General features: G+C 41.5%; 2 protein-coding genes across 2 annotated transcripts in view; both read left to right on the top strand.

The window, feature by feature from the left end:
• myt1b (myelin transcription factor 1b) overlaps window positions 1-8,877 on the top strand; it is a gene marked incomplete at both ends in the record, with an annotated part of 88,924 nt that extends 80,047 nt beyond the window's left edge. Inside the window, 13 exons of the mRNA XM_080030738.1 lie at window positions 224-438; window positions 685-872; window positions 2,967-3,206; window positions 3,808-3,965; window positions 4,283-4,345; window positions 4,781-4,849; window positions 5,635-5,697; window positions 6,037-6,117; window positions 6,679-6,900; window positions 7,612-7,703; window positions 7,945-8,048; window positions 8,327-8,470; window positions 8,734-8,877. Of these exons, the coding sequence (XP_079886864.1) occupies window positions 224-438; window positions 685-872; window positions 2,967-3,206; window positions 3,808-3,965; window positions 4,283-4,345; window positions 4,781-4,849; window positions 5,635-5,697; window positions 6,037-6,117; window positions 6,679-6,900; window positions 7,612-7,703; window positions 7,945-8,048; window positions 8,327-8,470; window positions 8,734-8,877 (1,783 nt within the window). The remainder of the gene's footprint in view (window positions 1-223; window positions 439-684; window positions 873-2,966; window positions 3,207-3,807; window positions 3,966-4,282; window positions 4,346-4,780; window positions 4,850-5,634; window positions 5,698-6,036; window positions 6,118-6,678; window positions 6,901-7,611; window positions 7,704-7,944; window positions 8,049-8,326; window positions 8,471-8,733) is intronic.
• A 7,380-nt stretch (window positions 8,878-16,257) lies between these two features.
• Window positions 16,258-24,609, top strand: pcmtd2b (protein-L-isoaspartate (D-aspartate) O-methyltransferase domain containing 2b). Its single transcript, XM_080030502.1, has 8 exons — window positions 16,258-16,380; window positions 17,893-18,053; window positions 18,213-18,363; window positions 18,761-18,863; window positions 18,955-19,126; window positions 19,714-19,837; window positions 20,850-21,331; window positions 22,084-24,609. The coding sequence occupies exons 2-8, from the start codon at window positions 17,898-17,900 to the stop codon at window positions 22,231-22,233; spliced, it is 1,338 nt and encodes a 445-aa protein (XP_079886628.1). The 5' UTR covers window positions 16,258-16,380; window positions 17,893-17,897; the 3' UTR covers window positions 22,234-24,609.
• The last annotated feature ends 305 nt before the right edge of the window (window positions 24,610-24,914 follow it).

Below are 24,914 nucleotides of genomic sequence, written 5' to 3'. Positions count from 1 at the left end.
TTTCCTAAACAAATGATCATGCCCGCCAACACAAAGAACCGCTTTTGTCCAAAGGTGTTGCTTTAATACAACAAAAACTGAAATGTCCTCGAAGCCACTTTAAGCCCTTCTCCCCCTTACCAGTCCTAACCCTAACACCCTCTCTCTCTCTCTCTCTCTCTCTCTCTCTCTCTCTCTCTCTCTCTCTCTCTCTCTCTCTCTCTCTCTCTCTCTCTCCTCACAGGCCCATGTGCTTCGTCAAGCAGCTGGAGGTGCCCCAGTACGGCAGCTACAGGCCCAGCATGGGACCCTCCACGCCGCGGGCCAACCTGGCCAGGGAGCTGGAGAAGTACTCCAAGGTGTCTTTCGATTACGCAAGCTTCGACGCCCAAGTGTTTGGGCAGCGCATGCTTGCTCCAAAGATGCTCACCAGCGAACTTTCACCCAAAGCCTTCAAAAGTAAGAGAGGACACCTTGTCTCTTTTCTGTCCCGCCAGGTGGCATAATGCCTAATATGTCACTCATAAAGGCTGAATTGATTTTGAAATTAATTACTTACTTTTTTGGTTTATCTGTGCAAAACCCAAAGTGTAAATACAACAAGTCTCAATTTCATACCTTTCTGTTTGTCCTCCCCTCTGTTGGATAGTACTTACGGAATATATTTGATCTATAGTTGACTTAATTTTTTATTTGTTTTTACAGCTAAACCCTCATTCCCCAAGTCATCGTCGCCCAGCCTCAGTCTTCACGGTTTCGGGAAGAGCGCCGCCTTGGCCTACGACTACTCCCATGATGCTGAGGCTGCTCACATGGCCGCCACTGCCATCCTCAACCTGTCTACACGCTGCTGGGAGAAACCAGAGAACCTCAGCACCAAACCCCAGAACAAGGTAAACACCGAGGATCCACTTGTGAATGATCAATGTGTATGTTCTTAGGGATTGTATTTAAAGACTCAAAAAGGTGAAATACATCCTTCCTCCCAAGTCCTTAGCTGTTCCAAAAATACTAAACACTTTACAACAGAAGGAAATGATCAGAGTTTATGGTGAACACGGTTACGTTATTAGCTGATTGAAACGTTCGGGCCACAGCTGGAGAGAGGAGAGGATGGAGCAGTGGGTATGCCTCTCCACTCCTCTCCTCTCCTCCTCCCTCCTCCCCCCATCATCAACTCTGCATGAATATATCATCTGGAGCCATTGGCTTAGAGCAACAGGGTAGTGTTGAGATGCAGTTGCATCACCTCTCCCGTCCTCTTTATATCCTTTCATCCCTCCATCCCACACACTTTTCATGTTGTTATTGAATTTGGCTGACTGCCAGTTCCCTGGATTACTTTTCCACCAGGTAGCCTTTTTTCATTATCTTCCGGATGGATCTCCCACTCTCTTTCTCCACCCCCGCCACTCTTTCTTTCTTTTTTCTTTCAAGTCTCATTCTACTCTCTTTTATCTCGATCTCTCTCTCTCCCTCCCAATGCAACTCTCGCTGTTTGTCTCTCTACCTATAGCTCTCTATCTCTCACTCACTTGCTCCCTCTATCTATCACCACTCTGTGCACAGGAGGAGTAATTGGAGCACCACTTTCCCCCATATTGTGATTTTTAAAAAGGCCCTTTTGCCTCTCAGAGGAAAGAAAGTGACCGCTTCATCACTTTCTTTCGATTTTATCCGACATGGTTTTAGGAAGATAACAAGTGAAGATTAATGTCTGTGGCAGCCCCGGCAGTGCTAGGTGTTGTTGGGCGAGGCAGCGATCCAAAGAGCAGGCCTTATAGCCTTATAGCCTTGGCAGTGCGGCATTACAGTGCTAAATGAGCCCGGGACTGATCTGGAATCAGAGTCGAGGCCAGTTGAAATCCAATATTGTAACATTTGAAACACTGAGCTCATCTAAGCCAGGGCCCATTCTGGGAACTGTTCCCGTTTTTCCCTCCTCTCCTCATAACCCTCTTTCTGGCCGCTGACCAGCCCCATACGAGCGCCATTTTAGATGAATGCTTAAAAACAGGGCTCAGCTCTCACCCTCTCTGTCTCTGTTCACTTGCCAGCACTAGAATGGAGCGCGGAGAGATTAACAGTGGTGTTGGTGCTGTTGGCAAAGCATTACTGGAGTGCATCAGATATCATTACTTGATTTGCCTAAGCGATGCCGGTAGCGTTTCTAACCCAAAGGCGAATGGCGTCGCTGCATGACTGTATACAGGCTAGAGGGAGAGGTTTACAACATCGTTTACATTTTTTCACCAAGTGAAAGTTTAGTTTAGTCTTGATTTTTTCCGCTGAATGCGACTGTATGAAGTTATGTTGTGTAAGTTAAGTTCTGTATATAAAATGTGGGTAGGTTAATGGCTGCAATTTGTTGGAGAGGGTAATTAAATGAAACGCAATTATCATCATACAGGACTGCTTCTCATATACTCTTGAGTGCATAAGTGATTTGCACTTTAGAGTACTTCATTAGATGTGTTATGTAGCTATGTTTCTCTATTCATTTTCCCTCAGTTACCAAGTGTGGAGCACTACAATTTTAAATATAGAAATAACCAATCCAATTACCAGATATAGTGAAATAAATAAACGTATTTTACTAAATTGTGAAATAATTTTAATCATATCATTTTATTGTATTGTTTTTTTATTTCCCTGAGAATGATTTTAAATTATCTCACCGAGTTGTCTTCACATGCCCCCAGCCTTTGTCATCAGCCTCAGCCACAGCTAGCCGCTGTTACCTTATGCATACATATCACCTTCTTATTTCATAATATCCTATTTATTCATTTAATATCGAATACTTTGGAAGTTAAAAAAAGCCCTCAGAATACATGAGTGGCTCACCGTGGGAGTGTGCGCACCATTTAGGCCTGGGCTGTTTACTGCATGTCTGTTCTCTCTCTCTCTCTCTCTCTCGCTCTCTCTCTCTCTCCCCCCATTTCTACTCTTTACTTTAAAATAAATACCTTATGGGTTCTCTCCAGGAGTTGGACATTGAGGTAGATGAGAACGGCACTCTGGACCTGAGCATGAAGAAGCCCATCAAAAGTGAGGGCAGCCTGTCCGGAGTGCGCTCCCCAGACCCTTCCTCCTCCTCTTCCTCACTCCACCACGGGAGCAGTGGGATGACATCGCCCAACCTGCTGGCCTACAAGCAGGAGGAGTGGGAGGGCCCTCTGGATTACACCAAACCCAACCGCCAGAGGGAGGAGGAAATGGACGAGGTTAGGACCAAATTAAGACTCAAACGAGCCATGTTTCCTGAGCTTTTTAGTCACAGAGGAAGTGTTGCAACATAAATAACAACAGACCCAAAATTTCCCCCTTGAGCTTTTTTGAATCAGAAAAACTCCTGCTTGTTTACATCACTTTGTCTTTCTCAGATCCCCCTTGCCCTTATTTCCTGTCCCCTTTTTCCTCTTTCTATTATTCATTTCTTATTTCTCCGAAAATGCGAGAGTTACTGTACAGTTAAGACATTGCACTGTGTAACAGAGGTGGTGTGTCAGGTGCATTGCACCATCCTGATTTTGGCATATGCTAATTTTCACTCCTTTGAACTTTTTCAAAAGAAATATAAAGGGCTTTGAGTCTAAATTTTTTATGAGGACACTCTGCATCAGTTGTCTACAAAATAATTAAAAAGGGGATCAGAGTCGAGACTTGTGCACATGGTGGTCTGTAAAGTTTCGTTTGCTTGTATACTAATATACAAGTTATTGCGAGAAAGCCATCACTCAACAAAGCCAACACATCCACACAACACCACGTGTATAATTTAAGTAATACAAGTATTACATTTCTTCTCCTTTCTTGTTGTTTCAGATGGAGCACACAGGCCACTCGTATGTCTCGTCTGACCAAGAGGACTGTGACATGATGCAGGACTGTCTGGAGGACAGGAAGTACCCAGGAGAGGTTACCACCCCAAGCTTCAAGGTCAAGTTCCAGCCCAAGCCAGATAGCAAGAAAGACCTGCTCGCGTAAGTAACAAGACAAGAGCTGTGCAGCTTCGGTCAGCTAAAAGCCAATGCCAGCTTGCTATCATGCTGATGTTAAGCATCTATTATGTTTACAGTGTTGGCTATCTTTAGTTGAGTCAGTTGGTTGTGTATGCCATTCGCTTATTTTAATTAGTAGTAAACACTAAGGCTTAAGAATGAATTTGGACTGGCTGACATTGCCATCGATGTAGCCACAGCGCTTGCAAAAAAAATGTAAAATAAATGTTACTCTTTTTTAGTTGAATTATCTCTGTCCTTTCTAACATCTCTGTCTCATTTACCCTAACCCTCTCCAGCTGCCCTACACCTGGCTGTGATGGCAGCGGCCACATCACTGGAAACTACGCATCCCATCGCAGGTAAGCACCATGGCAGACTTTGTTTGGATGATACAGCATGCTGCTGCTCTCTCTGTATATATATATATATATTAACTCTTATGTGAAATGTTGGCTCTGCTGAGACTCAAGAGTCCAAAGCGGGCACACACCATGAGTAATTCAAATATTTTATTTGATCCTAACATGCCAGAGGCAATAATGTAGCGTGAGGCCGGGAAGCAGGAGACGGTCATTGGCTTTGATATGCATCAGTAATTTACTTCTTGCCGTCTGTCCTCTTCTTCCTAAATGACCTTGGTATGCCTTGCATTCTTGATTTTCCTTCACTCACGTCTTTTTATTCCTCTCTCCTTTCAATCCCCTCACACTTGCTTTCCTCGCCCCCCTTTTTTCCTCCTTCCCCCTTTTTCTCCGTCCGCCCTTCCTTCCTTGGCTCCTTCTCCTCCCTCTCAGTCTGTCTGGGTGTCCTCTCGCTGATAAGAGCCTTCGGTCCCTCATGGCGGCACACACCCCTGAACTCAAGTATGTTTGCTCTACTACACCTTCACTGCCTTCTCCACTGCCACTTCAATGCACCGCTACTGACGCTACTGACGCTACTGACACCACTGTCCGACGCCACAGTGCTTTCATTCTGCTGACGTTAACTTATCTTTTGTTGCTGCCGCTGCATCTCATGTCATGCGTTTAGTTTTGTCTGCAGCCGGCTTGGACTCTGTTTCGCTCTCATCAGTTCATTTAAATGTGAAATGAATATAATGAAATTGCAATTCTGTAGAGTACACAGCTCTTTAATTGGAAAGTCAGCAATTCTGGAGAAGGCTTGTTGTCAAAATCAGTGAATATCTCCTGATGATCTGTTACCTGTACTAACAAAATCTGGTTTTAATACACAGCCTATGCTCTGTGAATGGGTATATGTACCAAAGGGCGCCCACCGCAGATAGCAACATGTCAGTTTACCGAGCCTAGGCTGTGTATTCACACTGGCTTTCAGCGCACGCACACACACACAGTACGGTTAAGTAGCGGATAATGAGGAGATATTGATTACAACAAGCATTCTTCAGAATTACTGAATCCACCTTTAAAGGCCCACTATACTGTACTGTAGACCGACACAATAAGTGTATCTAGATAAAAGAGCCTGAATGAGTTTAACCAACTATTGCTCACAAGAAAGAATAAGAAAAGGTATTAATCGGAATGAATGAGCAGACCATTTCACTCATTTGCATAAAACTATCTTCCACTATGAAACATCTAAGTGTTGTGTCTCTGCTTACCTTGCTGCACTCTTTTCCCAGATGCCCCACCCTAGGATGCGACGGCTCAGGTCACATCACGGGGAACTACACCTCCCACAGAAGGTAACACACAAACAACACAAATGCACTCGCAAAAAAAAACAAAAAAAACACACACACACACACACGCACACGTGGACACCCATACAAAGAGAGGCCTAGTGACAGTCCATGGTAGAATTAGACAGGGATCACATACTCACACATTTGTACACCTTTCCAATATCCTATCTATTTTTCAGCCGTTGTTAGGTGTTCTGAGTTGATTTGGTTTTGTAATTTGGTTGAACGACCTCTGTAAAAAAAGAAAATCGTATTGTTCTCTCCCTTTATCAAGCAATCACTTCACCAGAAAGCTTTTTTTCAACCCTATGTTATCAACTCCATACTTTCTGTTTTCAGTCTCTCTGGGTGCCCGCGTGCCAAGAAAAGTGGAATTAAAACTCCTACCAAGGACAACCAGGAGGACTCCGAGCTTTTAAAGTTCGTACCGCTCAGAAAGCCATAATGTCTGCTTTTAGCGAGACTGACGGTAACAGTAAAATGCAATAAAAAAGGGAAAGAGAGAGAGAGATAGAGAGATAGAGAGAGAGGACAGTCACTGTGAATCATATGCAGAGGTAGTGCCCTGGCCCCCCCGTAACTGAATCAAACAATCAGCCCATTACTGATGGGAAAATACACTTAGTGCTGATACTGATTCTGAATGTAGCTTACGGTAGAGACAGTATCGTAGAGTAGCTTATCAATACATAAGAAATACATGGGCTTCATATTGCATTTACACACAAAAAATAAAACAGTTAATTTTACTGCATGTTGATAAACCGCATGTGCTAAACTTTGATAGATCTTGCATCAGTGATATTATATAATTGCATGAATAATATGTCAAACACCACAGATGTAAGACAATGAATTTGGCCCAGTAGAGAAAATATATAATTTAAATATGTTTTTTTCTAATATTCTCAACTTTCTCTACAGTTGATCTGTTTGGATTCTCCTTATCTAACCTGTTTCCTTTCTTTCCTTTCCTTGCAGGTGCCCGGTTCCGGGTTGCGACAGTCTGGGTCACATCAGTGGGAAGTACGCCACGCACCGTAGCGCCTATGGGTGCCCACTGGCCGCCCGCAGACAGAAAGAGGGTGTATTGAACGGCACACCTTTCAACTGGAAGGCCTTCAAGACAGAGGGGCCCAGTTGTCCCACCCCGGGTTGTGACGGCTCCGGACACTCTAACGGGAGCTTCCTCACACACCGCAGGTTACTATCACAATTGGTTTTTGTGCCTGTTATTTGGAGTCTCCATAATGAGAAAGCTGTAGTGGGGATTGGGGAACAACTTTGGGCTTTTTGGAACTTCCACATCTATGTTTTTTTGTATTAAAACATGTCCATTGAAAGAAAAAGTTCAACATTTAATAATAATAATTAATAATTGATAGGATATAGCGCTTTTTTGGAGGTCACTCAAAGACGCTTTACATCACATAGAATATACATAAGGAAAATAAAAAAACGGAAAGCAAGAGGTTTATTTAAGGAGGTCTTATTTGTTTTCTGTTCTGAAAACTAGAAGAGAGTATCGATTACACTCTCATGTCCGTACACTAAGTATGGAGCTACAGATGGTTAGCCTAGCCTAGCCTAGACATGAGGAACACAGCTAGACAGCTAGTCTGGCTCTGTTCGATGTTGAGAAGTATTCTGACCATTGCCTCCAGAGCTCACTAATTAACATATATCTCTTTTATAATGTTTTATTTGATAGCAAGAGGTGGTTGAAGGAAGTTTACAACAAGCAACTGCAGTCATTATGCTAGGCTAAGCTAACTACCTCCCGGCCCGGCTCTTGCATGTTACAGTGTCCTTTATGTGTGTCAATTTTGGTTGCTCAGGCTACATATTAGTAGATATAGTGTACGTGGGATATTTTAGAATAGCTCAATAACCCCTCTCCCTCTGTGTCTGCAGTCTCTCAGGATGCCCCAGAGCCTTGTTCGCCAAGAAGAAGGCCAAGTTCCCCAGCGAGGAATACCTGAGCACCAAGTTCAGAGCCAGTGATGGTAAGATCTATTGCCTAATCTATAAATCAATTTGTACGTGAGCCTGTTGTTTGTGTTTTGTGTTGGAACACATCCTTAAGTGGCCATCCTTAAGTGGGCTAAGATTCACATGATTAGAATTAATTCTGTTATCATAATTAGATGTGCAATAGAAAGTGCACTGGGTTGCTGAAAACATACGGGCCTACAGACCAGACACGACTCTTTTCTATTCTAATGGATCTGGCTTCTCCTTTTTTAGTTTTGGACAACGACGAGGACATCAAGCAGCTCAACAAAGAGATCAACGACCTCAACGAATCCAACAATGAGATGGAGACGGACATGGTCAACCTGCAGACTCAGGTGTGTGTGTGTGTGTGTGTGTGTGTCTATGTCTATGTCTATGATGTGTTATTTTTACCTATACATTTGATACAGAATATTGTTGTTTAGCTCAACAAAACCTTTTTTTTAGTCCCTGAAAAATCCCTCCTGAAAAGAGTCATTCAGCTTTTGACAGAAGAAATATCTAACTAGCTGTCTGTAGCGATAACATATAGGATATCAGCAGATCACTAACTCTTTTAAGTGTTGTGAAAGTGAAAGTAACACTTTAAAAACCCTGTTGCCGTGTGTTGCAGATCTCCTCCATGGAGAAGAACCTGAAGAGCATCGAGCACGAGAACAAGATGATCGAGTCGCAGAACGAGGCTCTGTTCATGGAGCTGTCTGGTCTGAGCCGCGCGCTGATCCGCAGCCTGGCAAACATACGCCTGCCACACATGGTAAGTTATTGTCCACATTACACACTCAGGGATGGACCTGCTCACACACACACACACACACACACACACACACACACACACACACACACACACACACACACACACACACACACACACACACACACACACACACACACACACACACACACACACACACACACACACACACACACACACATTTGCGATGGATTTGATGTCTTAGCCGTAGCCGCTAGTGTCCCCCGCTCTTCCTCAGTTGAGATTGGTTGTTGTTTTTACCACAGCAGGAGCCTATCACCGAGCAGAACTTCGACAGCTACGTGAGCACCCTCACCGACATGTACACCAACAAGGACTGCTTCCAGAGCCCTGAGAACAAGGCCCTATTGGAGAGCATCAACAAAGCTGTGAAGGGCATCAAAGTCTGACGTCTCGACACACACTCACACAGAAAACAAACACATATACACACACCACTTGGAGGGGAAAGCATAAATGTCCTGAAGCGCAGTAGCGCGAAGGAGGCGGAGATTGGGAAGATGTTGAAATACTCTACAATACATTGAAATATGATTCACAAAACAAAAAGGGAATTCAGGTTATTTAAGTAACTGGCAACTTTAAAGAAAAATCAAACCCAGGGAGCACTCTGTCAGAAGAAAAAGTGACGCGGACCAAAATCCACACCATGCTGCTGCTGGCGGTCAGAAGGAGGAAGCAGTTCCTTCAGCCAGCATGGATGGAAAAGAAGAATAATGTTACTAGAAAACTGTATCTGGGTTTTTTTTTAATATGCTGTGTATTTTACCTGTTGTCTCCCATGTGTCCCCGGATGTTTTTAGGAGTGGAGTTTTCACTGCTGCGCAGTTGATCTTTTTTTTCCCCGTGCGTCATGTGGACAAACTCACGAAGAGGAGGACACGGACTAAATTCTCAGCACTGTCCTGTAGCATACACTGTGGCGAGCTCTGACTCATGACCGTACACACACACACACACACACACAGCCCTGGGTATACGAAGCATGCACTGAACTGAATTTGTGTTTTGCTTTGTGGTTTTACTGCGGCCAAGATGTCAACAGTGCAATGTTGACTCAGTTTAGCAGGGGGGAAAGTATTCTTCAAGCAAGGTCATGAGACAGATCCGGGAACGGTGTAGGTTTTTTTTTTTTTTTTTTTTTTTTTTTTCATCATGGGACAGCTGATTTAAAAAGCAGCAGATGAATCCTGTTTTTTTTTTTTACTTTTTTTTTTTTTTTTTTTTTTTTACTGAAATGATTATAGTAATAGTGTGCACACATTTTCAAATTCAGTTAGTCATATCAATAGTATTTATCAACATAGACTTGCACTTAATTTCAACGAATAGTTTTGTGGTACAATAATTATTGTTATATATGAATTATTTAAAATTGTGAACTTTTAAATTGTAACTTATTGCCATTTATGTTATTGAGGTCTATTTATTTGAAGCAATCTATTTATTAACTTTGTTTTGTAACACACACTTAAAAAAAATGCATCTCTACTGATTATCACGGTCAAAGCGATTTTGCAGATGTCTTACGTCAATATTTTAAGAAAGCTATATAGATAACTGACAAGGCATATTTTCATTTTGAGTACTTTTTTGAAAAACCTTTTTAAGTGCAGATGTTTTATAACTGACAAAAGTTTTTTGATAATATTTCAAAAAATAACGTTATTTTTTTTAGTTGTCCTTGTTTTATCTCCATTTTGTTTCTGTTTTTGTTTCTGTTAACTGCTACTTTCAGAAACCCCACTGCTGAGAAAAAAAAGAAATAATGTATTTATTATTTATTTAATATGAAATGAGAAATTGACTGATATGGCTGTATATTTATTTTGTTATTTATATGCGTGATGTGATGGTTGAGTCTGAGTAGTCTTAAAGATCCACTGCTAATATTTAAATAAAGAAACAAAATCAATACAAATACTGTTTGATCACTTAGGCTTATACCTAGACATACCAGCAGCTGATTGTAAAGACAAAAAAATGAACCCAACAAAAGCAATCACTGTTGTGTTGCTATCTGGTCTCTGTGTGATTGCTTTTGTCAGGTGAAAGAAAAAGCAAGAAAAGTAAAAAAAAGAAAAACAGAGTTCAAAAAAAGTTACCTCTCCTAAGCGCTTTGTAGCGGCCAGCACTGGCTCACCCAGAACTTCTGTAATGTACCATAGATGCTTAACTAATGTTTTTGGTTTTGTTTTCATCATACAATGGTACAAATATAGAGCTCTTCTCCAGCAGTGGTTTAGGCTGGATGTGTGGGTCTAAAACACACACAGACAAACACACACACACACACACATACACAGCAACATATCCAACCCTCGAGGGCACTGTAGGAAGGCCTCCTTTTGACAAACTTCTATCAGATAAACATACACACCCTTGTAGCCTTACTCTAGATTTTAATTTTTTGATGCACAAAGTGCCACTAAAAAAAGAAAAGAAGAAAAAAAGAGAACTCACTTTCTTTCCTGATTCTTCGCATTTCTGCAATGTAACATGTCTGGTCCCGGGAAGACCACGGCATCAAGAGAGTGGTGATTGTTTCAGATGCCTTTATTTCTCTGCCAAGATGGCCATTAGTACACTATATATACATTCTGTATAAATAGATTTTAAAGATGCTATATATATGAATATAAACATACATATATTTTTCCAGTGTAATTGTTGACTTGCTCTTCTTCTTCTCTTGTATTACCTTATCCAAGGATCACTCGCTGTCTAGAAGAGATGTGAGGGCCGTTATCAATAGGAAGCAGTTACACCCTATTTAATATCACTAAGACCTGCTGAACTGTGGCTTTAAAACATACCATTCAGTCAAGCTGAAGGCAAAGTAGGCATTGATGATATAGTACAATACTTTGGAAGTGTTTTCATAGGTTTGTTTGTTTTTCTTTCCATTATTTGTCTGTCCTTGATCCAGAAATGTCAAAAAACCATCTACTGTATGTTGTACTACTGAATCTGAGAAATGACTGTCAATTTGAAACTCCATGGTTGGCTCTTTGTACCTTAGTGTCATGTGAGTGAGTTCATGTATAGTAAAAAAGAAAAGAAAAAAAAGATGATGCCTCTGAATAATGTTCTGCACATAGTGTTTGCCGACATTGTGCAGTTATTGTATTGTTACTGGTAAGGCCTGCTCGCTATGAGCCCATTCTCTGTAATGTTGAAACAAGCAAGTAGGAGACTTTAGTGTAACCTGCCTTTTGAGTGAGTCTGTTGCAGCTGCTGTGGTGTACAGTATGATACCCTTGTGTAACTCCGATGTCAAAGGCATGTTGTAAATGTGCTTTTAGCCAATGTAGAATGAAACTCCTTTGTGCACTTTCTGAATAATCGTTTGAAAATGCCAGCATTTGAGTCTCGACTTGTAAGAATGCCAATAGATCACGAGCAATAGCAAGTATTCACCCCCCAACTGGAGGGCGCATTACAGTACAAAGCATTGCCACACCTGTTTGTTGCTGTTCACATAGAAAAACAACCTCTGCGTTATGTCGGATAGAGACGCCTCTTTGATTCAGGGGGTTCAGCCGGCGCTGTCAAAGCTCGAAAAAAAAAATGTATTTTAAAAAGAAGGAAGAGTTCCTTTCTTTTTCCAAACAAAAACCAAAAGAGACTGACAGGAAGCAGAGTTTGGTTCTCAGGTGACGGGGGAGAGCTGCTGAAGCAGAACAGAGCAATGCCATAGGTCAGCCAGTCAGCTGAGGCTAGAGGCAATAGCAGCGGCTGGATCAAGGCCTCGTGTGAGATGAGATGAGTGTGTGGGAGTGGGAAATTGATTTGCCGGGCTACACAATCTCCCCCTTGTTTTAGGAGGAGGCGTTTGTTGCATAAAGATGTGTCTATCACTCAAAAGAATGTCAAAGCTTTTTATGACTTTTAACCCCCCACCCATCCCCCCCTCCTTTCTTCATGTCTTGTGTAACCTTTCCTTCAGGAAAAATAGTTCTGATTCATTTGGTTAACAAAGTAGCTTATTCTTCCCCCTCTTGAAATGCACGAGAATACTTCCCCCGAGAGTGTTAAGACTGTGAATATTCTCCTAACTTATTTGATATGGCATGACCCCTTTTAAACTGCTTGATGAAATTGTCTACTGAGGTATGTAAATGAATAACACTGAGGCCATGAAAGCAGCATAGCATTTTCAAAACATGTCAGCTGAGAAAGCAAATGCAGCCTACGGTTGGTCCTGTGCCCACGCACTGTATGTTTTTTTTCTCTTATTTACATAAAAGTATTGAGTGATGGAGTTATTATATTATTCTAAATAGCAAAGGAAATTGAAAATACGAAACGGTCAGGGCCCAGTTTCCCTAGAGCACCTGGAATGAAAATGAATTTACCATGATGATGACACTTTCAGGGAAACCAGCCCAGACCAAAACCCAGCTGTGTGTTTGAGAAGGGGGGAGGCACACCCTGCACCCCAGGTTCATGTTAGGTACGCACACACCACGTAGAAATTGACTCCTAAGAAAGAAAATGTCTACTTGAGTGGCACTTTTCACCAAGCTGAGCAAAACCAAAAGCCCAACCCCTCCTCCTCCTCGTCCCCCTCCTGCCCGCTGTAGTTACAAACTGTGTGGTCTTATCATGTGTGCCTTTCTCACTCCACTCATTTCAAGATATGGGATGTTTACACTCGGCAAACCTGGTTTAAATATACTGTTTAAGACATTTTGGTCTGGATGTAGATCTCTTAACCAATACTTATGGGGGGGAACTTGTTTGTGTGGGGGGAGGGAGGTTACTATGTATATGGAAACAAAAATAAATGTGTCTTTTACATGCAGGTAGAGGCCATTTTTGTGACAGAGACACTAAACAACAAGTTTTTGTTAGGCTCAAGAAACTGTGATCTCATTGTGTCGATTCAGGTACCAAACTGCATGGACAGTTTCTGTGAAGGAATCTGAAGATCACCGTCATAATCATCCCTAGATAATGCATCAGTGTGCAGGGCATTATTTTGAAACCAGTGGAAGTCTCTGTACATATTTGTATTAAGAAGAAACAGTGTTATCGTTGTTGTATTTAAGACAAGTTGAAAATGGTTAAAAAAAAAAGTTTGTGACAAAGACAAAAAAAAAATAATCCACAGCCAAGGGTTGTCCTGCTAGCACATTTTTACAGAGATGAGCTATTTTTACTGGTGATTTTCTAGGCATTGATATTGATATCCTTTTAAAAAAAGTACAACACTTCCAGACTTACAAGCACTTCCACAAACGATAGATTGTATGGTAATTTTTGTTACTTTTGTAGATGTGGTCGTTCCTTTGCTACTGCACCATTTTGTAAAGTGGGACAGGCCTTGGCTGTGTGTACTCGGGGTCTCATGTTTTTGATGATTGATTTTAATTTTTTCGTTTGGGAAGTAAAACACTGTAGATGGGCCGAATTTGTGACTGTGTGTTTCTGTACTTGTGTACATGTTCCCCTGTTTCTGTGTCAGTGTTATAAAGCAGAAAAGTGATGTCAGTTATTGTGGGGGTATGAACCATTTTAAATGTTCTCTATGAAAAACACAAATAAAGAATCATAGACAAGTGTGACTCTGTCAAATTGATGTGTGTGTGTGTGTGTGTGTGTGTGTGTGTGTGTGTGTGTGTGTGTGTGTGTGTGTGTGTGTGTGTGTGTGTGTGAGGACCAACACCAGTTTAAAACCTTGGGAGAGAGGAAATTATAGAAAGTGAGGACATTTTGGTAGGTCCTCAATTTGGGTAGCGCTGTCAAGGTTTAAAACTTGGTTAAGGTTAGAATAAGGTTTAGGTTAGGGGTTCGGATAAGGCATTCAGTTGTAGCAGTCCCAGATTAGCTGGGGAATGCATGACATCAACGTTGGTCCTCACAGAAAGACACGCGTGTGTGTGTGTGTGTGTGTGTGTGTGTGTGTGTGTGTGCGTGTGTGCGTGTGTGCGTGTGTGTGTGTGTGTTTGTTTGTTAAGAAAAGTAATCTTGTATTGCAATAACACCAGAGCTGGTGTATGAGTTTACTGAAGAGCAGTGAGCATCATGTGAATGGCCAAGCAGTCACATGACACTGTCAGGCCTACTGGGGAACAAAATGGGGGACGTCATTGCTGCTAACGTGTGGTTACATGTAGTTTGTATGTTGAACAGCACTGACATCTGGTGGCTCATACAGTGAATTAACATAGGCCCAAAACGAGTGGTCCTATTCATCATAGGAATATAGCCTATGATTATATGTTTTATGACAATCCTTGACATCAAACCTTCAGTTCGTTTTCTCAAAACAGTGTTTGCATTTCACATCGAATCAAAATGTTCAAGTTGAAAATATTTTACCACTGACTGACCCAGTGAGGCATTCGGTAAAGTCATGCTGCTTAAAATGAGATACACACATTTTTCATTCAGTGTGCAAATCCTCATGTGCAAAATATTGAAGGCAACAGCAATGTTTCATAGTGATTATTTAATTAGATGGTCATCCTCAGCCTCTGTGTTTTGACATGTGGCCTGCTGAATACGATACACCTTGCACACAGACTGATTTTTTTTTCATTGGGGCCCAGGAGCTCGGGTTAATCTGGCCCAGATTAGTGGAGACTATTATTTCAATGTTCGAGACATACTATTCCTGTGTAATAATCTGAGGACAAACAAGTGAACAGAACAAAATGTAGGCCTACATGTTCACAATGTATATGCAGTATGTAATGTGCACTTTGTTAACATATAAAACCCTAACCCTAACCTAAGAGAAAACATTCTTAGAATAAAACACTGTACAATATGCACTGAATGCCTTAAAATGACCAGATAACTAGTAGCATCTAAGGAAGTTAGCCTAACAAAAGTGAGTTGATTTGGAAGTGTAGGCCTATGTGAAGTTAGTCCATGGGAAATTAGACAATTGGCAATTGGTTTACAGTTGGTAGGAAGTTGGCCTATAGGAAATCAGACGAAAGACTACCTGAAGTTAAGCCTAAATCAATACGAAGAACGCCTGGAAAATGTTTCCTTTGACTATAGAAGATAAATTACATGACCAGGCTATTTTTCATACATAAAAATAGATTCATGAAATCAAATCCTAATTTCAATGGTTTTCATAAGATTTGTCATTAGGCCTATAGGCTACTTCGAAATATATGAAGAAAAAGAATGTAATTATAGGCTTCTTTTTAACTTAGTAGGCCTATGCTTGTCTGTTCTCTTGTTAGACTATACATTTTATACTACAATGCAAATTGGCATAATTCAGTGTTTTATACTAAAAAACACTATGAACTGAACTATGCCAATTTGCACTGTAAATTTGCCAATAAAAAAAATATAAACAAAAAAAGGAAGCATTTTGGAAGAAAGCCTGTAGGAAATTAGCCAACAGTAAGAATGCCTTTTGGAAGTTAATGTAGCCTATGGGAAGTGAGCTTTAAAAAAAAGTTACTAGCCAAAACACTGACATAGTGTGGGACATTGGTTGACGCAGTGAAGTCCCATTAGAAGACACAGTAACGGGCTTATTCAATTAAAACTGAGACGGATAAAGACGCTGTAATTGGCTCATTGAGTCAGGTGGCTATACTAAGTGTAATTCACTCATTCAAAGTTAGCATTCGTTCACGTTTACACGTTGAGTGACAGAAAATCTCTGAACTGTGCTGCCTGCCTGATGGACAAGTGATGGCTGAATGATGAAAGAGTGCCGCACGAGCGCAGGCTGTAGGCCGACGTCCTCCCCGGCCGTTATTTTGCGTATCACGTCTGACGTCAGAGCGTCAGCTGGCTGAATGTTTACATCCAGCAGCAACGGTGTGTCTGACTGGAGCTCCCCAAACAAAAGGCTGAACTGAGGGAAACCCGCCGAACAGAGACCCCCCACTCTCACTCGGTCATTTCACCAGGTACAGGCTCAGTGTCCGCGGGCTCAGCTGGGCTCTCTACTGTCCTTGTCTCGGGCTTACTTCTCTTGCAGCGGAGACGAGACGCGGGTATTTGTGTTTGTTTTGACTAGCCGTAACTTGACAGTCTGTTGTAGATGCAATGTTTTGCTCTTGTAGTTTATGTTCGGTGATTGTTAGACAAACATAACTTGAGTTTTTGAGTGTTTACTCGAGCAGCTGGATGGCGCAAATAGCACCCTTATAGCACCACAGCACTGTGCGGGCAGTGTATGTCTGCAATGAAATACATTAAAGCTGCTAGTTAACGGCCCTGTCGTGACAGTTGACGCCCCTAAAGAAGGCTGCAAGGGAAAAAGTGGACTTGATAGTTAATTCAAGGAATCTGTGAACGGACATCATAGCTGTTGTGCAGGAAGTGTGCACCCTACTAGCCTAAACCACTTTAAATATGTTGCCCCGGGATCACAGCGCCCCCCTGTGGTCATTTTCGCAGTTTCTGATAACCGTTTAACATAACATAACAGAAACTCCGTCTCGTTCTGGATTCTCCTCGGTGATTTTTTTCTTTTATTTTAATATTGTTGCAACAACTGCTGTTTGCCGCTTTCTTTTATCAGTGCCAACATCCTCTTCACCTCAACTCAAGTGGCATCAAAGGCAGGAGCTCCGGGAACATTTAAAGGCCTTTTGTTCTTTTATAGCCTCATGACTATGGCCAGCATTTGGCAGCTAGTGTGCACCCTGTGATCTCTTGTCCTTTGGCAGGGCTCTTTGGTGTTGTTTTTAACACTACCCTGAACCATCACAGCAGCAGCAGCAGCAGCAGTAGCACTCGTACCCGCACCAACTCTGACCACTAGTTTGTGCTGTAAAATCAGACATGTTGTGATGATCTAGGAGCTTATGCACATTTTGCGCAAGTTATCACAGAAGGACGGACGTTAGTTTTTTAATAAAATAAGTTTTCTGTAACTCTGAGGCCTAAACTAGGCTACAGATGGTTTTCAATATTGAATAGTATGCTGATTACTCTCTAAATCAATTCACTTAACAACAATAACATCCTCACATATGAGAAGTTTGCACCAGAGAATGTTTGACACTTTATATTCTGACAAATCGGTCGATGTATTGATTAATTGTTTCAGATACAGTTCATTATGACTATGAGGGATTTGTGAAGATTTACCTTACCACTTTCTTTTATATTGCTCATGAAAGAATGTACACTGCAGGATTTACATGTTTGATTGTAAGTGCTGTACAGAGCAGGTTGTAGTGCGCACATGTATCCAAGTGTGAAGTTTCTTCACCCTAAAATATCCCATCAGCAGAAATTGAATAAACTGAAAAGCATAAACAAGATAAACAAAAAAAATTAAACTTTATTATGAGGATGGATGTGTCAACAAAAGGACTTCATTACTCCATTAATCCTGATGACATGACCTTAAGCGTGTAGCTCTCTATACATGTGTAATATTAAACGACCTGTTTCTCTTTGCCTTTCAGTCAAGATGGGTGGAGCTGTGAGTGCCGGTGAGGACAACGACGACTTGATTGACAACCTGAAGGAGGCCTACTACATCCGCTCGTACCTGGTAGAGCGAGCTTTTCGAGCCATCGACCGGGCCGACTATTACCTGGATGAATACCGGGATAACGCATACAAGGTGAGCAAAATAGGGAAAACTGTGAAGTTGCCCAAACAAACAGAATACAAAGACAATCACAGCAATCCATGATGATAAGGAATAGTTGCTGAATAGTTTACCATGGCACAGTCTGTAGTGTGTATGGTGTCATGGTGTTGTTGTTGTTGTTGTTGTCAGGACTTGGCGTGGCGGCATGGAAACATCCACCTGTCTGCCCCGTGTATCTACTCTGAGGTGATGGAGGCTTTGAACCTCCAGCCTGGCCTCTCCTTCCTCAACCTGGGCAGTGGGACCGGCTACCTCAGCACCATGGTCGGCCTCATTTTGGGTATGTGTTCATTCCAAAATCCTTAACCAGTTATTGTGAATAGCAATTGTTTTGGCCAGGGAAATCATGATATAACATTTTCCTATCGTCCCATGCCTGAAGTGAAAACACAAAGGCAAGTCTGAAATATAGAAATATATATATGTTAACTGGCAAAAAAACATGGTTGCACACGTTAAAAGAAATGTAAATGTCAAGGTGCAGAGAGTCTGTTGTATATAGAACATGGGAGGAAATGGGATTGATGTTGAGATTGATCTACTATAAAGCAGTCACAGTAGAATAATCACAGTTTTTTGTTGACACCTTACTGGCTTTACCAACACGTCATTGTGTTTATGTTAATGTGGCCCATTTAAAGCGGTGAACTATGCTGTGTGTGTGCTGACCATTTCAGGACCCTTTGGCGTGAATCACGGAATCGAGTTACATGCGGACGTGATTGAGTATGCCTACCAGAAACTCGACTCCTTCATCAAAACCAGCGACAGTTTTGACAAGTAGGTGTCCCAATGGCTCTGTGACATTCAATGACTTCTTCCTCTGTCCCGAACCTTGTTTTTTTTTACATCTCCCCCTGTGTGTCTTCAGGTTTGAGTTCTGTGAGCCCTCCTTTGTGGTGGGGAACTGCCTGGAGATGCCTCCAGAGAGCCGGCAGTATGACCGGGTGTACTGTGGGGCCGGGGTGCAGAAGGAGCACGAGGACTACATGAAGAACCTGCTCAAGGTGGGGGGCGTCCTGGTCATGCCCCTGGAGGAAAAGGTTGGTTCTTAATAACATTTATACTTCAAGTCCTCATATTAGCATTTATACATTTATGTACTGTATTTATACATGTTAGAAATGGTTTATAACAGACTATAGTCTAGTTGTAAGTAAATATAAGTGATTATGAGGATGATTATGCTTTTTAAAAAAACTAGAACTCCTCCTGTTGACACCAACAGACAATGAACGACTATAGTTATATTATAAAGTATGTGTTTATAGAAGGTAACATTCAAGACAAATATGGTACATTAACATTTAACAATGTCATATCTGATTACAACTAGTGTGTTCTAAACCATTTATTCAATGATAATATTACTGTAACTGTGGGTTTTAATCTTAGTGTATTTGATATCTTTTATACACAGCAGTACAAGCATATTTTTGTTGTTGGATGAATTCATGTATAATATTAACTTGAAGCACATTGTACTCACTCTTTGGACTATAAACAACAAGCATCTTGTTGAAGTTACTGAATATAATTTGGCGAAAAAAGAATACATCACACAAACAGTACATAGAGATGTGAATTGTGACGTGATCCTGATCATCCTGCTATTTTATTTTTTTCGCAGTTGACCAAGATCACCCGAACAGGGACCAACAGCTGGGAGATCAAAAAGATCATCTCTGTGTCCTTCGCTCCTCTGGTGCTGCCTAAACATAGCACCAATGGCAAACCCAAGACTATCCCACTACGTGAGTCTCAATCCATACACACACCTAATATATATATACTGTATATATTATAGTATATATGGCTGGATAGTAGGGGTGGGAATCTCTTGGCACCTCACGATTCGATTCCGATTCAGAGGTCAACGATTCGATTCAAAATCAATTCTCAATGCATCTCGATGAGTTTGCTACTCAGAGTTTGCTAATCACTTCCTACTTTTGTGATGATCATTAGATACAATCAACAGATGAATTACCTTCTCTAATATTGTTTTAGAGAAAAAGCTTTTCTTGTCACAAATATGACTTTCTATGAACAATGCAATAATCAATGCAGCTTGCATTTCAACACAATATGGAAGTGTGTAAAAACTAAACCGATTCAGTTTAATTTTCTTTCTGCTCTTGTAAATCATGTTCCTATAGGATTTCTATTCTATTATTTTCTATGTCATTTATGTCATTTCAACACATTGTGCAAAAAGTATGGCTTGGAATTCAGCTCTCATACAAAAACGTAAACGGAAATAAAGCCAGTGCAGGTATGGGTTTGCTGCTCTCAGCCCTTTTGTCACCACTTTTGTTAAGAACTTGCACGTGTGTGGTGTGCATGCGCAGTGGCACAGGAAGTACTACTATTCACAAATCGGATTACATTTTTTATTTATTTATTTTTATTTTATCTTTTATTTTTTAATTCCGATTATTAATTTATCTGAATCGATTCGGAATCGTTCGAGAGACAATCGCGATGCATCGGAGAATCAATTTTTTTTCCCACCCCTACTGGATAGTAGATGATACCACACCGACTTTTGGTAAGGGAAATCAGGGTTCGACTGCCGGTTAGTTTCGGGGCAAGACTAGACAGGGTCCTTAAGCAAGACCCTTAACTGTAACGGCGTATTTCCAGTTGTAAGTCACTTTGGATAAAAGTGTCTGCTGCTAAGTGACATGTAACATAATATAATATGTGTAGTTTGCCTCTGATCCTTCACCTTTGTCGTCTTTCTTCTCATTATTTTCCTTTCAGCCAAGTACGAGGTGCGAACGTTACAGGAGCTGACTCGCATCTGCATCCGGCACACCCTACGAGTGAACACGGACGGGCCCGACAACCCCTCGCGGGGCCGCGGCTCCTCCTTCAGTGTGGGGAGGGGTCTGGCCGTGGCCGGGCTGCACAAATACGGCCCACGCTTTAAACGCCGGCGCGTCCACCGCCAGCGCCACTGCAACGCCCTGGTGCTGGCCACCAGGCAGGTGGTGGCTAACAGCGGCATCGGCACCGCACCACTGGACAGCAACAACAACCAGGGAGCCAGGTCAGCAGCAGAGGAGATAGAGGAGGAGGAGGCAGAGCTGGCAGCAGGACAGAGGAGGGCCAGGAGGATGATGAGAGGCAGCAGGAGCACGGGGAGGGGAGCGGGGGCTGTGGTGGTGGAGGAGGAAGAGGAGACAGTGGAGGAAGAGGACGAGGACGAAGAAGAGCAGCAGCATGGGTGTATGATGCAGAATGTGAGTACTATGAGTGAATGGAATTGTTCTCGCTTTCAACATACATTTAAAGGTGTGTATGTTGAAATTAAAGGTGGATTCAGTGATTCTGGAGATTGGAGAACACTTGTTGGCAGTCCACTTTTGTCATTGTGGTTGTTAATGCACGGCCTATAGGCACTGTAAACTGGTATGTAAACAAAAGGGGGACCCACCGTAGCTAGCAACATGGCTGTTTCTTTTTGCTGTTCGATGAGTTTGATTGCAGATCTCGTTTGAGATGAATGAATGATTATATCTCCCATCTTAGTGTTATATTGCTGGCTAATGTTCATTTCAAATCAAAAGGGCTTAACATGCGTAAAAACAAAAATAACTCTAAACGTTGAAAGTATCAAAGAAAAAACTTAAATCAATCTAATCGTCAAGAAAATAAAGAGAGTGCGTTGAAAACTATTTCTCTGTGGTGTTCTCGAACACCTGTCCTAATTAACCTCTATTCAAAATGTGACGAGTGACATTTTTAATAATATTACAGCTCAGTTGACTGTAATATTATTATTATTATTATTATATAAAAAAAAAAAAGTTCCAACCGGAATTGATACATTAGTTATTTACTATATTTTTTTATTGCGTCTGTTAGTCCTTGCAAGGTTCAAGGTTCAAGGTTTTTATTAAATGTCCCACGAGGGCAAATTTGTGTACATGCATGCCCCTGCATTTCATTGTATGCTTTGTACAATACAAAAAACTATCTTATCTTATCTTAGGAGGAGGAAGAGGAAGAGGAGGAGGAAAAGGAGACCGGGGAGCTGCTCCCTCGAGCCCAGCCGGCAGTCAACGTGCTGCGAGAGAGGATACTGGGCCTGCCTCTGCCCGAGCCCCTCAAGATGTACCTGCTGTACTACAGAGAGAAATGAGCCCTGGAGCTGAGGCCTCTCTCACAGCCACCACCACCGCCACCACTACCTTGCACAGCCCCCCCCCCCCCAATCTCCATCATCCATTCACTTTCCAGCTCCCTCTGTTTGCCTGCTACTGTCCCTGTACTTCATACCTTTTCCTGACCCTGTAAATTTGTCAATTTACACTACTCTTTCTTGTCAGACAAAACCGAAAAATCCCAAGACAGTCCCCTGATATAAAGGTGCAACAACGTAGATATCGGCACGTCATGCATACCCACTTTATCATATGCACCATACCGTATAACCAACCTGCAAATTCAGCATTGCCCTAAAGCAGCAAGCTCGGCAGCAAACACATTTAGCCGAGCATCCAAAGGCAACTTATGAAGAGAACCGTCATCGTTTTGTGGACGAATTACACACTGGCAGGTGAAGTCATGCAAAATACACTAGTCGGTGAGTGTTGTCATCGCATAGGGATGGAAGACTGGAATGGGGTTGTTGGCCCCAAAGCTCAACTTTGGCGAGCAAAAGAAAAATGTGCATCGAGAGATTTCGGCGACGTAAGTTCCATCTCCTCTTTCACTTTATCGTATTTAATGATATTGTAGCTACAGCTGGTGACCAACGTGGTGAGGTGTGGGCGTGATTGTACCCACTGATTTCCAAATGAAAAAAAATTAGCTTTGTGTTGAGCCCTATAGTCGATTTTTAATAGGTTTCTTTTTTTTCTGGTTTTCTATGCATATGTTTGGTTTTTCGAGTCGGTCTCCTGACTTATGGTGAAACTGAACCCAAATCCTTCCATGTGTCTCCAAAGGGCAGTCCTCACTGTGTCTCTCTACATCCCATCATATTCTCTTTAACCAAAAGAGAATGACCATAAAAGAACACATACTTACTAATATTCCAACTTATAAATAAACCAGCATGATAAAAAAAAAACAACAACACATAACTGATGTTTTTTTGATGATTGACACTTCTCTCATTTGTTTTTGGTCTTGTAATATTTTGATTTTTTTGAACGTTTTCTGAGCCTTGAAGTGGTGTGTACATATGAAAAATTGGTGTAGCCTATGATTTTGTTTTTTGTGAATCATAAAAAAACAAAACACGAAGATGCTTTGATGAAGTACAAGTCGGTTGTAGTTTTCGGTCAGGCATTATTCCTTTGTACTTTTTTGCTTTTTTGTACCAGACTTTCTGCTCTCTTCTGTGCCAAACGTCAGTTGCATGGACTCAAAGTCTCAAGAGGAAAAAAACAGCAGATCAACAGCAAGTCGCTCATATGAAGAATAAAAAAAAAATGGACATTTGTTTTTCTTTCCAGAAACTGGTCCACTATAGAACAGACACTTTGTATTAGGTTTTATCATGTGAAGCTTAACATTTCTCCCATTCGACAGTTTGTATCTGAAGAATATCGTAGATTAACAGGTGGATTGATCTTTGCGCGAAGGCAAATCAGTTAATAGTTAGATAAATGACAGATGTGGTCCACTGGAACATGAATATGCAGCTTTTATTGGTGATGTATTCAGCAGTGAATGGGAGGATGCAGTCTAGCTGAGTGTAACATGTTGTGTGTAGGCTAATAGACCTACTGGATCTAGCTCGGAGTATTGTGCGCAACGTTCCATTAGTCCATATGATAATTTTTTTTTCAGGTTGTTGTGATGCTCTGCTTGAATGTGTGTGATGATCAGGATGTTTTTTTTTGGAACTTAACATTAAAGACCTACTTCACCGGTGGGAATATGAAGGTGTATTGGACTCTGAGATCCTATGTAGTATACAGTCAAGTGCGAAAGTTTGTGAACCCCTTGAACATTTTGGAATTTTATTTATTGTAACCATCATTAATTCATTTTTATCAATACCAGTATTTTTTATATGAAATAACAGATGTTTGTTTATCAATTCAACATTTTTCTTTTCCAGAAATCAATTGTTAAAACAGATAAAACAAATTATTTGACGAATGTTGTATGTGCAAAAGTTTGTGAACCCTGAGCTGCATTGCTTAAATGGAGCAGGTAAACACAATCAGATGGGCCAAATTGAGTCATGAAATGGACCAATGTAGTGAGAGATCTTTAGGGAAGAAATTGGGCGGCACTAGATACAACAGAGATAAAACCAGGTCAGTTTAGGCTCACCAAAGTGAACCCATACAGGTCAGACATGCTAAAAGGGGAAACAATCTCAGAGGATCTCAGGAATAGAGTTGTGATGCTGCACATTTGTCTGGGGACAGCTATAAATTATTTTAAAAAAAGTTTGAGCTCCATCGGTCCACCGTGAGGCAAATCATCTACAAATGAAGAGCTTTAAGAGTGACTGAACATCTGCCTAGAAGTGGACTTCCTTCAAAAATATCCACAAGCGCCACAAGATAAGTGATTTTTCAGTTAAAAGCCAACCCAAACATTACATCTGGTGATTTGCAGACCTCTCTTGCAGCATCTGGGACAGATGTGCATGGTTCCACAATAAGAAGAAAACTCAGTCAACATGGCTTTCATGGGATGGTTGCTGAAGAAGCCTCTGCTCTCAAAAAAGAACAAAACTGCTTGTCACAACTTTGCCAGAGAGCACCTGGAGATACCTGAAGTCTTATTCTGTGGACAGATTAGTCAAAAATTGAACTGTTTGGTCATAACCAAAACCGCCATGTTTGGGCAAAAACG

The sequence above is a fragment of the Ammodytes marinus genome (genome assembly GCF_949987685.1).
Source record: "Ammodytes marinus genome assembly, chromosome: 7".
In the NCBI taxonomy this organism is placed as follows: domain Eukaryota; kingdom Metazoa; phylum Chordata; class Actinopteri; order Uranoscopiformes; family Ammodytidae; genus Ammodytes; species Ammodytes marinus.
This window is presented reverse-complemented; position numbering and strand designations above follow the sequence as displayed.

Excerpts from the sequence above, each read along its gene's own strand:
- pcmtd2b (XM_080030502.1), top strand. The coding sequence starts at position 17,898 with ATGGGTGGAGCTGTGAGTGCCGGTGAGGACAACGACGACTTGATTGAC. Across the intron at positions 18,054-18,212 it reads ACCGGGATAACGCATACAAG|GACTTGGCGTGGCGGCATGG; the intron begins GTGAGCAAAATA and ends TGTTGTTGTCAG. Across the intron at positions 19,127-19,713 it reads TCATGCCCCTGGAGGAAAAG|TTGACCAAGATCACCCGAAC; the intron begins GTTGGTTCTTAA and ends TTTTTTTCGCAG.